Here is a 16,978-nt window from a genome sequence, read left to right on the forward strand (position 1 = left end):
CGGGCCGGCCACGCCGTGCGTCAGCCGAGGGCCGGGCACCCCGGCGGCTATGGCGCGGCTTGGTGGCAGGTATAGTACGGGAAGCTGCCGGGCAACACCGCTTCCCTGCCACCACCACCTCAGCGAGCAGCAGCCCCCGCCGAGCCTGGTGGGCGAGGGCTCGGATCGCAGCCACCGCGGGCGGCACCAACCGCGCCGAGTCCCGCGGCGCTCCACCGCCCCCTTCCCCGCCCGTCCCACCCGCCGGGGGCGGGACTCGAACCCGCGGCCCTGCCCGCGCTGGGCGGCCCGCGCGGGGCGGTCCCGCGGCGGCCAGTGGCAGCGCGGCTTGCTGGCAGGCGGGCGCGGCGCGGCCCGAGCGGCCATGGCGCGGGCGGGGCGGGCGGCGGCCGCGGGGCCGGGCGAGCCGCCGCGGGGCCGGCGGGGGAGCAACAGCCGCGGCCCCGCGGAGCGCCTGTAGCCGCCGCCGGGCCGCAGGCTGGCGAGCCGGGGCGCGCTGGCGGCGGCGGCGGCCGAGGAGGAGGAGGAGGCAGGCGGGAGCCAGCCGCCGGCCGCGCCGCCGCCCCACAAGAGGATGAAGAAGCGGAAGGAGCTGAACGCCCTCATCGGCCTGGCCGCCGACGGCCGCAGGAAGAAGCCCGCCAAGAAGGGCTCGGGCCACCGGCTGCTGCGCACCGAGCCGCCCGCCTCCGACTCCGAGTCCAGCTCCGACGAGGACGAGTTCGCGGGGACGCGGGGCCGCTGCGGAAAGTGAGTCCCGGGCCCGGCTCGGACGGGTCCGGCTCGGACAGGTCCTGTCCCGGCTCCGCGGCGGGGCTGCGCTGCCTTCAGCGGGTCGGGTTCGTAGCTGGGCGTAAAAGGGGGTGCGCGAGGCTGGGCACTGCCAGGGGACACCCAGAGCCGCGCTGAGCGTGTCCGACCCCGCAGGTCGCCTGTCTGGGGATAGAGGTATCATCGAGTGGCAGAGTGGTTTGGGTTGGAAGGGACCTTAAAGATCATCTAATTCCAACCCCCTTCCATGTCCAGGGACAGCTCCCACTGGACCGTCCCCTGGCTTTTTTTTTTTTTTTTTTTTTTTTTTTTTTTCCCATTTTTTTTTTTTTTTTTTTTTTTTTTTCCTATTTTGTGCTCAACGCAGCACAAGTCCTTGTGGACTAAACTTGGGGGCAGCTCCTGGAGATGCTGGGCGCAGTTACATGCCGTGTGTGTGCTCAGCGTGGCACCGTCCTGCGAGCTGGCTTAGGGATGGTTTTCTCGGGGACGTGCTGTGCTTTCGCCAGTAAATGAGATTTTCAGTTAAGTAACAGCATTAATAATGGGCCTCTCTCCGTGCATACCTGAAAGTAGGCATGTCTCAGGGAAACTTGGGCTTTCACAATTTAGAATGCTCTAGAAGTACTTGTTGTAACATTATGCTAATACCTTGTCTTGAAGTGTGTTTTGCAAGCTGTCAGGCAGATGTACCTGACATAAGTTTATGTCAGCAGAGCAGGATATTTCAGTCAAGGAAACCTGACTGCTGCTTTTAAATATGCTAGATGTTGCCTACTGAGGATAAACTGAATAGGGAGTAGCAGCCCTGACCTGACTTTATAGCCTTATATATTCCTGAAAACACTCTTTGTTAGCCCTTGTCAGCCAAAATATGCGCTGTTACAACACTACCCCTTAGTTTGCTAGAACAGCATTTAAAATAACTCTTTTCTAGGCACCGCTGTATATTCACAAGCTGTTCCTTTGTTTTCTGCAGGGGAGATTACCTGCGATGCTGCAGGTTCTGTTACCCTTTGTGTGCGTTTGTCATTCTTGCTGCTTGTGTGGTCGCGTGTGTTGGCTTAGTGTGGATGCAGGTGGCCCTCAAGGAGGATTTGGATGCAATAAAGGAGAAGTTTCGAACTAGTAAGTATGAATGAAACTACTATTTGACGTTTCCCTTGGGCAGTATGAAGAGCTTTAATTGCTTGCCTGCTCAGTCAAAGTCTGAAAATACTGAGTAGACAAATAACATCTGAACTGAGGAGTGCTCTGAGCCAAGAATACAGAGACTAGGTAAATGTGAGGTAAATGTTATATATTCTTGCTTGCTCTGTATCTTCTGAGGAGCTGACACTAAGCTGGGTGGGCCTGTAGTTGCTTGTATATGCATTTCTAAAATTCCTGACTTTGGTCTTCAGAGTACTCTCTTCCAAAGAAAGACCGTATTTAAAAAGTTCTGATCAGACCTGTCAAAGCAGTCTAGGGAATTCTGAAAAAAAAAAAAAAAAAGAAAAAAAGAAAAATTATGCTCTTGTCTTGAACTCTTTTAAAACCTCTGATACTTGCTATGGAATTACTGCAATTTGAATGTTGCTTCAGTACAATATTTTCTCTCGGTATCCTCTGAATGTTTATCTTGCTTCACTGAGCTGCTCTTGTTCAACTTTTACGTCAGGTTACGTGTGGTGTGGAGTTAATATGTTTAACACTTTGAAGTGTGGAGTTAAGATGAAGTGTTTTGCTTGTAAAGCTCAGATTTTGTCCGTCCATGTCAAGATTCCCATGCCAAGATTTTCAATATAACTCTGTAGGCTGAGGTGTAACAAATGGTGATATGTGCATGTAAGGTATGGTCTTGGCTCTTTGAGCCTCACCTCTAGGCACAAGATGTGTTTTGGTGCCTTATGTTAGTAGTGTTTAAAATCCTGTGTAGGTTGAAAAAGGTAAGCAAAGGTGTTGTCTTGCTTGTGGTAAAAGAGGCATTGAGGAAGTGTGTGTAGAAATTCTTTGCCTTTGGTGTTTAGGTGTTCCTGTTCAGGTGTGTGAGCTGGGGAGTTGTCTGCCAAGGTGGAACAGGCTGGCTGGGTGTGAGAGAATTGCTGACAGATGTGCTTTTGTATTAACTGGTACTGAACTCTGAAAGGTAGCTGTAGCTGCTGTCCACTGGTTCTGGAGGATACCTTCAGTTCCAGGTGCTGCTTTGTGGCTGTGAGTGTTCCCAGCAGCTCTGCAGTGGCTGTTTCTGTGTTCTGGGTCATAAGTGCTGCCCTTTGTGGACTGCTCCCCTTTAAGGGTGTGCTGGTGGTAAAAGTTTTGCATGAGGACAGCATTTGTTGGCTTTGGTGTAGTTAAGTTTCATCATTCCTGTTCAACATAGACCTCTTTGTTAAAGCAGCTGTTCTCCCTGAGTGTTGTTCTCTCTGTCTGGCAATTACAGATGGGCTTGTTTTCTTCTTAACAGCTCTGATAGAAAAGCTGTGTATTTAATGCTTTGCCTGGTGATAAACGTGTCAGATTTCCTTGCCGTCATAATACCGTGCCTAGGAATTGGATGGGAGCTTTATAATGAGGCACAGCATTTAAATACAACAACAAAAAAGCAGGCAGCAAGAACAACCTGGTTCCCAGAAGTAACATTTTGCCTTGCTGTAATGCGTGGGTGAACAGAGAAACAAAGGCAGGTGACCCATCTGTCGTACAGCAAGTTTGGAAAAGGAACCATTCTCTGAATCTTTGCCCAGACTTTTTTTCCCAGTAAGAGCAGATGTTTGTGGCACTATTTGATACATTCTGCCATCCTTTGCACAAAGTGGGCGTGGGATGAGTGCTTTTTATAAACAAGGCATCTTTGCATCAAGTGTGTTTGGAATAGGAGGAAGTCAGGTAGTGTTTTCCCTTCAGTTGTCAGCAGTGATGCTAAGAACACATGTGGCATTTGACCTTTCTTGTGCTGCAACAAACTCTTCAAGTGGAGTCCCACTGTTCACAGTGAGAGTGGCAAAACAGAAAATAATTTGTTAACAAGAGCCTATGAAAACAGGAGATTTAGTGTGAGCTGCTTGTGTCAAATGCACAAATTAGTTCTCAGTCTGTTTTGGCTAAAATACACCTTTCAAGGTCTTACGTACCCAGCAGCGTTATTTGGACCTTGGGTGATCCGGTTCAGATTTTTTTGCGCCTAGAAAGTATTTTTAGGAGATGCTTAAAGTGAAGTGAGGTGGGTTTCTGAATATGCCCAGCTTTCCAGTTCTCTGTGTTTGGGCATCCACTCCACAGGCACCTCCTTTTGACTGGATGGGTCACACATGGAAATTTGTTCTGGGATCTGCCAGCTACACATCACACAGGTGCCACTGCTCTTGGCAGTCTGGTCTGAGCAGTGGCTGTTTGTTGTGGAGCTTTCCAGTGCTGCCTTACAGGCTGGACGTGCAGATTTTGAGGAACTCTGTCATCTTCATCTCAAAACCTTTGCTTATTTGTTTCTCAGTCCTAGGGATTTGGGATTGCCTCATAGCACAGCTAAACAGCTTAGTCACTGCAGATCTGGAAGAGCTGCATTTCTGAGACTCACTGGAATTGCTTTGAGATGCATGTTTCCCCCTTCCTGTAGTATTAATTGCAGTAATAACTGACTTAATTTCCAAAGACCTTGTTTACTGATTTGTTTACCAACAGGCATTAGTGTATAAGCGTATACATTATTTTTTCAGTTACCTGTCTATCACACAGAGCAGTTAATTACATTAATCTTGGAATTCACTTCATGGTCAGCAGCCCCTCTGCAGGCATGAAAAGGGCACTGAGGTTTATTTCACCTGCCTCCTTTGCCCTGGGACTGCTGGCAGCTCTTATTCACAGGCCCATTACTATTTCATGTTCCCCTGTGGAGGTAATGCAAAATAACTGCACTAAATAAAGGCCTGCTGAGGTTTGCCAGAATGACAGGACTGTGCAAAGTGTTAAATTTAGTACAGTCTCTCTGGGTTCTCTCTGCAGATATTGGTACTCTTAAAACAAAAAAGAGCTGTCATTCTGAGCAAGCATTGAATCCAGACTGGCAATAAACCTCTGTGTAGAAAGTGTTATTGCCTTCTTTCACTGTTGTAAATGTTGCTGTTTGTAATTTGTTTTATGCCTTTTAGTGTCGTTCACCTGCTTTTTTTTTTTGGCTTGCTTTTAATTTTTTTTTTTTTGTTCTTTTAGTGGAATCTAATCAAAAGACATCATTCCAAGAAATCCCTAAACTGAACGAAGATTTGGTGCAGAACCAAAAGCAACTGGAACAAATTGAGACTGGAGAACTGGGGCTGAGTAAAATTTGGATAAATATCACAGAGATCAATAAGCAGGTGAGAGGAGATCAGTCCTTGGTTTTGACAAATAATAAAGTATTCTATTCAATTTTTTTAAAATGGAAATTAATTTTATCTAAAGACTTCCATGACTAAATATGTAGCTTTTATTTTTAAAGTTCAGATAGGGTACAAGCCTCATTATAAACAAGCGAAAAACAGCTTGAGCATCCAGCTGGGCTGGAGACTGATCACAAGAGGAGAAATTGCATAACTGGTGGAGGGAGTTCAGGCAGAATTGAAAAGAACCCGAGAACTATGCAGTTCTTAATTTTCCTGCCAAATGGTTCTGATGTTTATGACGAGGGATTTGACATTTCAGATTTCTGAGAGCGTTTTGTAAGTGTGGGAAAGAGTTACTTGACTCAGAGCAAGCTCCTGTTGCTACAAACCTGGTGTCCTGGGAGTATAAAACCTGCTAACACACACTCAGCCTCTGAGCTGGTGTAAATCTTGACATTGTTGATGGGGCTAGGACTAAGCCACTTACCAGAGAGCTCTTTGCTCAGCTGCTCTATTAACTCACACTTCAGATGAAGCATCCAGCAAGGGTTTTACTGAAATTTCTGCCCTGGAGGGTAAAAGTTCAGAGCTGCTCACAGTGAATGGTATAGAGAGGTGTATGTGGAGGGCTCTTCTTGACCCAGATGCTCTGGTTTAATTTGTTAGAGTGCTGAGGTGCCTGCTTAGATTGATTTTTTTCTTCAGTCCCATGTGGTGGTGAAGTGCTTACTGGGGCACATCTGAAAATTTGATTTGCTTTCTTTAGCATTTGACTGTTTTAGCCACAGTTATTCAGGTTCTTCATGAGACTTTTAAAATGCTCTTATCTGCACCTGGCTGTTAAAGATACTTACACGTGGTTCTTGCAGGCCCTCAGGTTACTTCAGGGTCTGGTTACACTCTGAGCCAGATCTTCTGGGGAATCTAAATTTTCTTGCTGGTTTTTTTTATGTGTGAAGTGCTGGCATGTGCTGCTGGGAGTAATTTCAGCCAGTGTTCACAGCTGTGAGCTAGAGAGTCTGCATGCCAGCTGATTGACATTGACCTAATGTGAAATTAGGATCTTTTCCTCAACTTGCAAAGCAACTTTGTTTTTTAACCAGAAGAAAGTGAATTTTAGTCTCTGTTCCACTTGTGTAGCAGAGGGTTTGGATTAGATGCACAACATTTTTGCCCATCACTCAGCTGGAGAGGTTGCATGGCTTTGCTGGGTTTTGCCAGGCAGGTTTCATTGCTAAATACAAAAGTGGGTGATGGTTTCCTCCACGTGAAGACTTCCTGCACAATTTTTTAAGTGGTTCTTGGGCAACAGCCTCTCTCTAAGAGGATGAATGTAAAACTGGCAGAGGGTACCTTACTGAAAAGAAGGGTTCTCTGTGGCTTTCATTTGCTTTTAAAAAATAGTTAAATAAAAACTTGCTCTTTTGCAAGAGGCAGAATATTTTTAATGTAGCAGGACTTCTAACCTAGAGATAGGGGTGGTTTTGGTGTGTATATGTATAATTTTGTATTGCCTTACGTTTTATTATTACACATCAAGCCATCAGTATTGGGGGAGGTCAGAATCAGGATTATGTTGCCTAATTCTCAGTACTGCTTTTTGGTTTTAGATCTCACTCTTGACCTCAACAGTAAATCATCTCAAAAACAATATAAAATCTGCTGCTGACCTGATTTCTCTTCCCCTCACAGTAGAAAAACTTCAGAAGGTAAGAGTACTGTAAATGTGGCTATCACTAAATGTGTTCTGTGTGTTAAGCTGCAGCTGGGGTCTTGGGAACAGCACTGACAGCTGGAGCTACCTGAGTTGAAAGGAATATTTACTTCTTTTGTCTTTAGAAATTGACTTCATGAATTGTATGATCCTATGATCATGGGTGGCAGGTAGAAAATGTAGATGCCTTGTTTATCCCTTTTGGAGGTGTGTTTGTGTTATGCTGTCCCACGTGTACCTTGGACTTGATCTTTCTGGTTACTTTCCTTCAGGTTGCTAATCTTAATATCATGTGAGACACTTGGAAAAAGTCTGTCTGCAGTTTTATAACTGCAAATAGGTGGTTTGTGTAGCTTTTTTTAATTGGAAAAGGAAATGTATTGCTTTCTGTTAATATGATGTCTTACTGTGTGCCTTTACTGAGCATTCTTTACCAAAGAACTGTTCTGTTTGTTTTGGTTAAAAGAATGGCTTGTTGAGACTTGCCTGGCTCTTCCAGGGCAGTTCTGTTTATTTAGCAATCAACATTTATGTTGGGCTAACACCTAATGTTAGTCCAGTCTTTGTGGCATTATGAGTTTCCACATCTCATTTCCTATCCCTACAAAATTAATGTACAATCAACAAGCTAATGATATGCAAAGCAATGAGTGTGGTTTGGCTGGTGGGGCTGCCAGGATTTCTTTTTCTGGGAGGAGTACAAAGCTGTTTCCTAAGCTCCTTATTTGCTGCTGCAAGCAGGCTGGATTTTCTCTGTGTCCTGGTCAGAAGCAAGTCTGAAAGCATGTTGTTAGCAGGTGGACTGTGGCCAGCAGGACCTGGGCAGTGATTGTCCTCCTGTACTGGGCACTGGTGAGGCCACACCTCGAACCCTGTGTCAAGTTCTGGGCCCCTCAATTCAGGAAGGACATTGAGGGGCTGGAGAGTGTCCAGAGAAGGGCAGTGGAGCTGGGGAAGGCTCTGGAGCACAAGTCTGATGAGGAGCAGCTGGGGGTGTTTAGCCTGGAGAAAAGGAGGCTCAGGGGGGACCTTCTCACTTTCTACAACTCCCTGAAAGGTGGTTGCAGGCAGGCAGGGAGGTCAGGCTCTTCTCTCAAGTGACAAGTGATAGGAGAAGGGGAAATAATCTAAAGCCGTGTCAGTGGAGGTTTAGATTGGATAACAGGAAGAATTTCTTCGCTGCATGGGAAACATTGGAGCAGTGTCAAACAGTGGAGCAGGCTGCACAAGGAGCTGCTAGAGTTGCCATCTCTGGAGGTATTTAAAGGATGTAGATAGGAGCTTGGGGACATGGATTAATGGTGGACTTGGCATTGCTGAGTTAACAGCTGGACTCAGTCTTAGAGGTCCTTGCCAACCTAAGTGATCCTATGACAAGGCTGCATTTCTTACGTGGGATTTGGTTTTCTTGAGCCTTTTTCCTTATAGGTACTGTTCCTGGGAATAAGGATGCCTGCTGGTGTTAAAATCTTGAGGGATTACTGAGGGAATTCCTCTTGGGCAGTGGCTTTTGTTCATACTGGTGAAGGATGCTAGAGGTGTCCTGATGTCCTCCAGGGCAGAGGTTGCTTTGGGTATAATTTGCAGTTTTGAGTGGAAATAAAATTTCTAAATTCTTCAAACTTGAGTACGTGATTTTGTGGCTGTCTGCCTGCAGTTTCACTAACAAAACGTTGTGTTTAGCTGAGTATTACTTTGGGACAGTGCAGTTTGAGGAAGGCTGAGATTTGTCATCTCTTTTGTTGCAGACTGTAGCCAACATAGGTAGCACCCTTACCAGTGTGGCTCATGATGTTGAGAATATACAGACAGCTATTGAGGAATACAAGAAATCCATAGAGATTCTCCAGAATGATGTGGTAAGAAAAATGCACTGCTTTCACACTGCCTAATGTGCAGCAAGTTACAGAAATGCTTGGAGTTCTGCCTTCTACCTTTGAAATGCTTCTGAAGTTTCAGTAGATTGGTAAATTAATTAGTTAATCCTCTAATCCCTGTGTGACATCTGTATGGTACTTGTTTCTCTGGAGCCAGAATTGTTCCTTTCTACACTTCCTCTCCTGCATATTTTTGCTTCCTATTCCACGGATGTGGGGGCTTTGGAAATGCTCCTGTGTGATGCAGGATACTGCTTATGGTAACTGTGCACTTCTTTAGGTTTGGGCATGTCAGAAATTTGATACAGTTTTTGGTTGAATTACGAATCTGTATAAGGATGAAATTACTGACTGTCTTCAGCAGAAACTGCTCACTGTATTTATCCTGACCTCTCACTTGGGGTTAATAAACTGAGCCAATAATTATAGTTTTTCAGCTGAACTGCAATATGAGAATTCTTGCAGATAAAATCTAAATTAGACACATAATGAAGCTTGATTCAGTCAGTGGGTGCTCTAAAAACATTGCAGATAATGGCAGCATGTATGGTAGCAGTGAAATGTGTATCATAATACCTCATTAAATGGAGAAGAGTTAATTAGGAGAGTTTAATGAAAATAAATTTAGACCTGATGTGATTAAAAGAGGAAACTATTCGCCTAGTTAAAATACTGCATGCACAACAGACCTGAGTGACCGTAATTGTAGCAAAACATCCTTAGCTACAGTCTGCCAGTTGTTAGACACTTACTCACAGGGATTTTGTAACACAGTTTTCTATTTCTTTCCTTAGAAGGAATTAAAAGAGCTGCCTTCACTTCCCTCCACTGTTGTGCCGAGGACTGAGGGAAATCAGACAGAATACTGCAAAAAGGTATTTTTTTCTCCCTTGCATAAGGAATTTTGGTACAAGTGTCATGGATGTGTAATTTAGCTGCGTGTTTTGCAGTACTGTAGTGTGCAAAAAACATGGTTCTCATCGAGGCAATGCAGATAGCATGCTTTAAAGCAAATCATAAGGTAATTTTGCTGTAGTTTGTTCCTGTGCAAACAGGAAAGTGCCCTGGTCTGAAGGTGGGGTTTTTGTGTTCTGACTGGGTGAGGAGTAAAAAGAGTGAAACCAATATCTGACAAATTATAGGTGTGCTTTGCTAAAGTAAATGAAAATAAGTTAAAGGCTTTTAGTGGAGTGCATTTTATGGCAGGTACTTGCTAATCTGAGCAAACTTGGGAGTGGCATGTACTGAGTCACCCTCAGTGTAATGAGGTGTGGAAAGCAATAATTCAGCAACAACAACCAAAAAAAAGGTTAATGTGTAGGTGTTCAGCTGAATGGGTTGGAACAGAATGACTGCACTTAGTTATATTTAATATAGTCAATATCTTCCTCAAAAATGAATCCTGTATATGCCCAGTACATGCTTTCTTGGGAAAAATCATTGTGCTTACAAAGCTTGACCTGGAAAATGAGATGAATAGGCTTTCTGTGTTCACTGTGCAGCTGAAGTGATTATATTAACCACAAAGAGGTTAGCCCTGGGGAAGAGTCTCAGTTTCAAACTTCCAGGAAGTTGGACTAACTTTCTGGAAGCTTCCAGTTGGATGTTTTCAGTGGTGTCAGTGGGGAGCCAGCCTGAAGTCTGCCCGGTAAAACTGGGTCAGTCATGTTGTTAATAGCAGGACTTGCTGCAGAGGTTGGGCAAACTGACACATGCTCTGTTTATATTTCAGGAGAGCCAGGCACTGCATGCAGCTTTGGAACAGCTAAATAATACTGTAGTGGTGTACCAAAAGTTGAATGACATCAAGCTTCTAAATGTGGATTCAGCCATTGGCAACCTCAGCCAGAAAGTTACGCTGTTGGAAAACTCTGCTCTGGTCGTGAAAAATCTGGAGAAAAGAGAGAACTCCTCTGCCATCGAGGTAAGTGGTGGCTCAAGGTGTCTCCTCAGGCTACTACTTCCCTTTCACTGCAGATACAGCTTTTCAGACCTAACTGAAGAAAATGTCAGAGTGAAACTCGAGATGCTTAGGAGTTCATTTATAAAAGGCTGGAGAGTTTGATCCTGAAGAGATAACCAGCATTAAGAGTGTCTCAGAAGCAGTATTTCATTTTTTTCCTGCAGTATCTACAGGAAAGTGTCCAAACAACTGTGACATTTAAGAGCTGGGTGGGTGCTTTATGAGGCAGGATTCACAAACTGAGCTGTGTTTTAGGAATCACTCTGGCAGAGATCTGTTAAGACCCACTGAGGAGCTAAGTGGGACTCTGCATTTGTTCAACAGTGGTTAAACTCTAAAAAAACCCAATAATAAAAAACCCTCCTAAATAAGTTCATAAATTCTTCCAGGGTTTTCTGTTTGCCACACTGGGACCAGTCTGTGAGGACATGTTCTGTATGTTTAACAATAAAGGAACATGCTGACATTGCTGTGGTAAATTATATAACCCATTTATATGACTTCATGTTTATTTTGCAGTGTATCTGCCCTGGTTTATCTCTGCTTAATGTCTGCCAAATTTGAAGGAATGAAACTGTTGTAGAAAATAAAAAGCACATGAATAAACTGTTCTGGTTTTTTCTGTAGGGGAATGATGCAACTACCTCTCTACAAGTGGAAAATGAAGATCAACTAGATATCGAAACTCAGTCAAATAAAGAACTGAAGGTAAAGTAAGGAAATACAAATGACACTGGATTAGTAGAGCATGTAATTGTCTTTCTAAAGATGTTTTAAATAGGCCTTAATTGAGCAAAGGTCTGCAAAGAGGCACTAACAGAGTCAAGAACTTGCTGAAAGCCCCTCTCAGTAGTGGTGTATCACTGTCTGGGGATGAGTTTAACAGAATGGCCAAACTGTTGGCTGGGGATAGGAGGGGATGCTGCTGAATTTAGTTTCCATCTGCTGGAAAGAAAGTGGGTGAGTGAACAGACTGCACGGTCAGTTCTGGGCTTGTACTCACGTGAACTCATCTGGAATGTACCAAATAGAGTAAGGGAGCTGCAGATTCAAAAATATGGAGCTTTTACTTTAACAGTGATGCAGTGGCTCCTGCACAGAGGTTTTCACTACTGCACACAAACCTTTGAGACAATGAAGCAGTTTAATTAATGTATAAGGGTTCACTCCAAGGATGCTTGACTGTTTTATGTTACAGCTTTCCAGTCTCTTGCTCTTTTCTGTAGGAAATACAGAAAGTAAACATCAGGTTCTTTTGAAATGAGTGCATGCAAAATAATTGCCTGTTTTTCAAGTTGAGGTACTTATTCTGTTTTCCTGCAGACCATGTGAATTTATTCATTGTATCTTCCCAACGATTATTTGTTTATTTATTTATTTATTGGTTTTGACTCTTGTTTATAATTTTAAACTTGATCAGCCTGGATACCTCAAAGTCAGTCAAAAGTGCTGACATATTTTAAATTGCTACCTCTTCTGGTCTTCTACATCTACTGAAGGGGTGAATTTTAAGGTTTTTTTTTTTTTTTTTTCTGTACACATGCAGGAAGCAGGAACTAGAGATTCTCAGGTATCAAAACTAAAAGAGACTCTTCAGCTGATCAGTGCTATCACAGGCAAGTCAGAAAATGACAGACCCATTGAGGCATCAAAGAATGGTAAGAAAGCCTTGTGACAGCAATCCATAAACCTGGAGCTTCCCCTGGAGTAATTCAAAGAATAACTAATTAAAGTGGATAATTTAGACTCTTCCTTAAGATTTTGGTGAAGGTTTTTTAGTTAAAGTGGTAGGAAACTGATGTTGCTAAAACAAAAAACTCTGCATGACTCCAGAATTTGAAGGTGGCTTAAAATGTGTATGGCAGGATTCACGTGGATTGATGGCTGGTGTTTGAAGACATGCACTGATTAACTGTAGAACTTTACACCTGGTAACATCTTTTTCAAAATGTAAATGTAACCGAGGGGGAAAGGTGTCTGCTGACTTCAGTTCTGCACTTCTGCTGAACATCAGATTTTTAAATACTTCATTACAGTAGAACTCTGCTGCTTGTTCATTCCAAGCAGAAGCTGGGAAATTTAGACCTTGCTGTTGGGGAATATTGGTATTGATAAGGTGAAAGCAACCCAGGTTGGCAGATGTAATTTGCTTAACAAAGCTTCTTCAGCACCCTCAGAGTGGGGAGCAGAAAATATTCCCAAGTCATTCTTTGTATGGGAGTTTGTAAATACACACCTCCTAGTACAGATTGGAAGATTAAAGCTGTGTGACTCTCCCAAAACTGTTCTTTCAATTAGATGACACTGCTACATTCTGAAATATTGCAGCATTCTTATCCCATACAGCTACTGTGATTAAAAAAAAAAAAATCAGTTTATTGGATTTTAGTTTGGCTTTGCTAGCTGTAATTTTGTGGAATTAGTAAAACTAATAGAAACCGTTTTGTAACAGTTGAAAGTAGTCAGAGTACTACAGCAAAGCCCACAGACCTTTCCAGGGTGGCTTCAAGGTCAGCTGGTGACAACACAGAGAGAGAAACAGGCAGCTGAGCCATCTGTCCTTACCAGGAATTCCCAGCATTGAAGGTATGTCCTTTTTAGGCTGACCTTTTCTTCTGAGTATTTCATGTAAATATTTAGGAGAGGATAAGTATAAATATTCTGGGAGATGTGAGGTCAATTTTAAAAGCTTGAGGACTATGATTTTTTTTTTTAAAAAAAAAAGCATTTAAGAATAAAGCTGAAGGGAAAAAAATAGCATGTAAAAGAAAAGAAACTGAGATTTAAGCCGGAGTGTGCATTATTTAGTGAATTATAATTGTTTTGAGTACCCAGGTATTACATCGAGTGCCCCAGAGACTGAGAGCGAAGTCAAGGGCAGAATTAACATGCTAAAGGAAAAAGAAGTAGCTATGAGTGTGTATGTTCTTGGGCTTTTTTCTGTTCTGTATTTTTTTTTTTCCAAGAGAACACTGCCTGGTCAGATGAATGGTTTCTGGATCTTGCTGTTGAGTCTCTTCAGCTCCTGAAAGGGCAACTCTTTGCATCAGGAAGTGAATAGACACTTTTCCCTTTATATCATCTGTCCTGTTGGTATAGCAACAGTCATTCAGAGCTTGCTTTTGTGTGGGATAACTGCATCTGTATGCAGTTAGTGCTTGCAAAATGGGCTGTTAGTTGTGGCCAGAAATAGGGATTACTTTCTTCAGGTTTAGCTTGATTTAATCCAGAAATGTTCATGCTTCTTTCTATAAACTGTTACCAGCAGCTTGCGACAACATAGGAGGCAAACTCCTCACTCAGGGATGCTATATGTAATTACTGGCTACTAAAAGAGATTGCTGTAGGACTGGGAAAGCAGCTTATAGGATATTCCTGTGTATTTAAAGGAGCTCTTTCTCAATCCTTGTTCTCTTTGCAGATCTTCAAAAACTGTTTGAAAAAGCACCTGCGGATGCTGATGGAAAACTCTCATGCAAAGATCTTCAAAAGCTGCTTGGCTCCACAGCCCAAGAGTCACAGAGCTTTAAGGAGTTTGACACAGATGGAGATGAGAAATACACACTGAGAGAACTGAGATTAGCATTAGGTGTATAGGGTATATATTTAGAAATGTGATATTGGTGGGTGTTAACTGTAGCTAAAGGAAGCTACAGGACACAGAAAACTACAGCTGCACTTTCCCAGTGTTTTACTGATCTTTGGAGCTAAATTACTGTACACATTGCCACCTCTTTTTTCAGTTGCATTTATTGAAAAAAAAATTACAGATTTATATGTCGATAGGACATAATATTGGGACTTTGTTAAAATCCAGAAAATTCCCAAACTTGGAAACATTTTCCTCTCATTATTTCCTTTTCAAGGGAGTTATTGGTTATAAGTTAAAATGTGTACATACTAAAATAAAACTATGGTTTTGTATTTCACTGAAATTTGCCTTAAATTAGAGAGCTGCACTTTATGTAGAGCAGAAGGAAAATCTGTCTTGTGAAGATGGGCTGCTTCTGCTTGTAAATATTTGAGATAGAGTAAATTATGCATATTTAAGGAGAAGTTGTGTCAGGGGCTGTGTTGGTAGAAGCTGTTTATAATGAGAGACTGAGCCTAGAATGGGAGTTTTAAGAGCTTCAGCTAAATTTTTGATTTTTACTAAGTAGATCCATGAATAAATTTGGGCCCAGTTAGAGGAAAGTAGGAGGGGTAAGTCATGCCCATCTATAGCAGGAAGTATTTTTAAAGGGAAGAGTTGAAACTGTTTTTATATCATGAGCCTACAGGAGCAATTAACTTACCAAGTGCTTGGGTTTTCACTTCAGCATTCTTTAGGCTTTGCTGTGTTGCATTCAGATTATATTTTGTGAGATAAGCCTGTCTATTTATTTTTTTTTAAATGAACATATTAAATAGCTTTAATAGATGCTTAAGAGGTAAAAGCCTACAGTGCAGCCTGCTGAGCAGCACCTGAGCAGTTCATGCCTCAGTGGTGCTCTGACACGCCCCAGGAGTGTGAGCGGGTGGGAAGGCCCAGAGAAGACTTGGGAGCTCTTTCCTGGCTGTTGTGACAGTGATCCCTTCTTGGTATCTTTATTTTTTTTTGTCTTTCTGCCAGCAGAAGGATGTATAAAGCTGTGTAGGCATGTGCAATGGCATCATCATTCTGTACTGACACATGGTTTGTAAGTGAGGTTTCCTTGCTAGAGGAACTTAAAGATCTGCTAATACTAGTGGATCTAAACACAGAGTGTATTTATTACCTTCTGGAACATAGGAAAATGGCTTTAGCAGAGGGGATTCTCTCTTGCAGGCTGGATCAGGGCCAAGTCGGGTGCTTTTGCTCACAAATATCACTGAACTTGTTAAGAGTTTTTTGCATGATTAGTGAGTTGAAGCTGTCCACCTCACTGAAACTTCTGAGGAAGTCAGTTCGTAATTGTTGACTTTTATATAACTTTAGACTGGATGTTTTATCAATAGTTGTATTTTGGAAGTATGAATCAGCAAAGGAATGTTCAAAATGGAGCCCTGTTACCCATTTCCTAAGCTTCTTTCACTGTTGCTCTTCTATCCTGTTTGGGTAATGCAGATGCCGCCCGGTACCAAAATGCTTTTGATGTGACATTTGAAAATGCTGTATCTAAAAACCAACTAACCTTGGCTTTTAGAGAGGACAAGAAGCCAACACTTGCTTCTTGCCATTTCCCATTTTATACACTACTGTATAATTCCTTAACCAAATAAAGGAAAAAAAGCAATAAAATGTAACCATTCTGATATTTTATTTGTACATACTGTATCATAAACACATGCCAGAGTTTGCAAACTATTTTTGGAAGTTTATTTGTATGAAATTTAACTTTACCTAAAATTTAAAAGATGATGGTGTACCGCCTTGTGAATCTTTTAGTGTTTTGTTTTGTTGCAGTTTGCTTTACTTTTAGAAGGCTCCTCAGCAGCAGTAGTGAAAATGACAGCTTGACCTGCTGTGTGCTGTTCCACTGCCCGTGTCCTCTTGCCTGTGCCCAGGGAGCTCAGCTGGGACACGGCTGCCTAGAGCTGCTTTTTAACTTGCATGGCAAGGGCACAGTCGATGGCTAATTGATGTGGTCGCTTGTAGGATGGGCTTGTGCTGTCAAGGAGACAAAATCTGAGCATCCCTAAGTACAGTGGTCTCTTCTGTGCTGCAGGCTGGGAGCACTGGTCCCGTCCCTGTGCAATATCTGCTTCCCCACCGCTCTCCATCCCGCTTCCCAAAGCCCTGACGCCGGCTGTGGGCAGCGTTCCTCTCCCGCGTTTATTCACAGTGCAGATAAAAAGCCGTGAGGGTAATAAATACACTCGTCCGGATCACCTCCCTGCTCTCACTCTTGCAGCTGCTGGTGGGACCGGAGCGGGGAGCGGGATGCTCTGGGCAGCGAGTCCTGGCGAAAAAGGCGGTATCTGAGCGAAATCAAAAGCAATGAAGTTGTGAGAGCAAACTGTAACAGGAAAAGAGCTATGCTCTGCCCAGACTTGCTGTTGTGCCGTGATTCCCGGGTTCGCTTTCGGGCGGTCTCTGTGGGTTTGGGTGACCACCGTGTACCTCCCCCTGCGCTTACCGACCTGCGCCGGCAGCGGGGCCGTGCCCGCCGCGCTTGCTCGCTCCGCGGCGCTCCATCCTGTAACGCGACTTTTGTCTCAATAAATGCTCCTTTCCAGCGTGCGGCTCCCGCCGGTTCTTGGCAGGGGAGGTGGAACGAGGTTGGCCGGGCTGGGGGGAGCGGAGGGCGGATCGCGGGGCGGGCTGAGGGGAGCGGAGCCATGGCGGGGCGGG

General features: G+C 43.7%; 1 protein-coding gene across 1 annotated transcript; it reads left to right on the top strand.

Moving 5' to 3' along the window:
* Nucleotides 1–510: 510 nt before the first annotated feature.
* On the top strand, nt 511–16,862 carry EFCAB14 (EF-hand calcium binding domain 14). The gene is given in 12 exon segments (XM_040073232.2): nt 511–750; nt 1,751–1,899; nt 4,960–5,105; nt 6,722–6,820; nt 8,574–8,684; nt 9,497–9,577; nt 10,435–10,626; nt 11,293–11,373; nt 12,212–12,323; nt 13,118–13,194; nt 13,197–13,251; nt 14,087–16,862. Coding segments are annotated over 12 exon segments (1,455 nt in total). The 5' UTR covers nt 511–574; the 3' UTR covers nt 14,263–16,862.
* Nucleotides 16,863–16,978: the final 116 nt, after the last annotated feature.

Source organism: Hirundo rustica, chromosome 9 (assembly GCF_015227805.2).
Source record: "Hirundo rustica isolate bHirRus1 chromosome 9, bHirRus1.pri.v3, whole genome shotgun sequence".
NCBI lineage: Eukaryota > Metazoa > Chordata > Aves > Passeriformes > Hirundinidae > Hirundo > Hirundo rustica.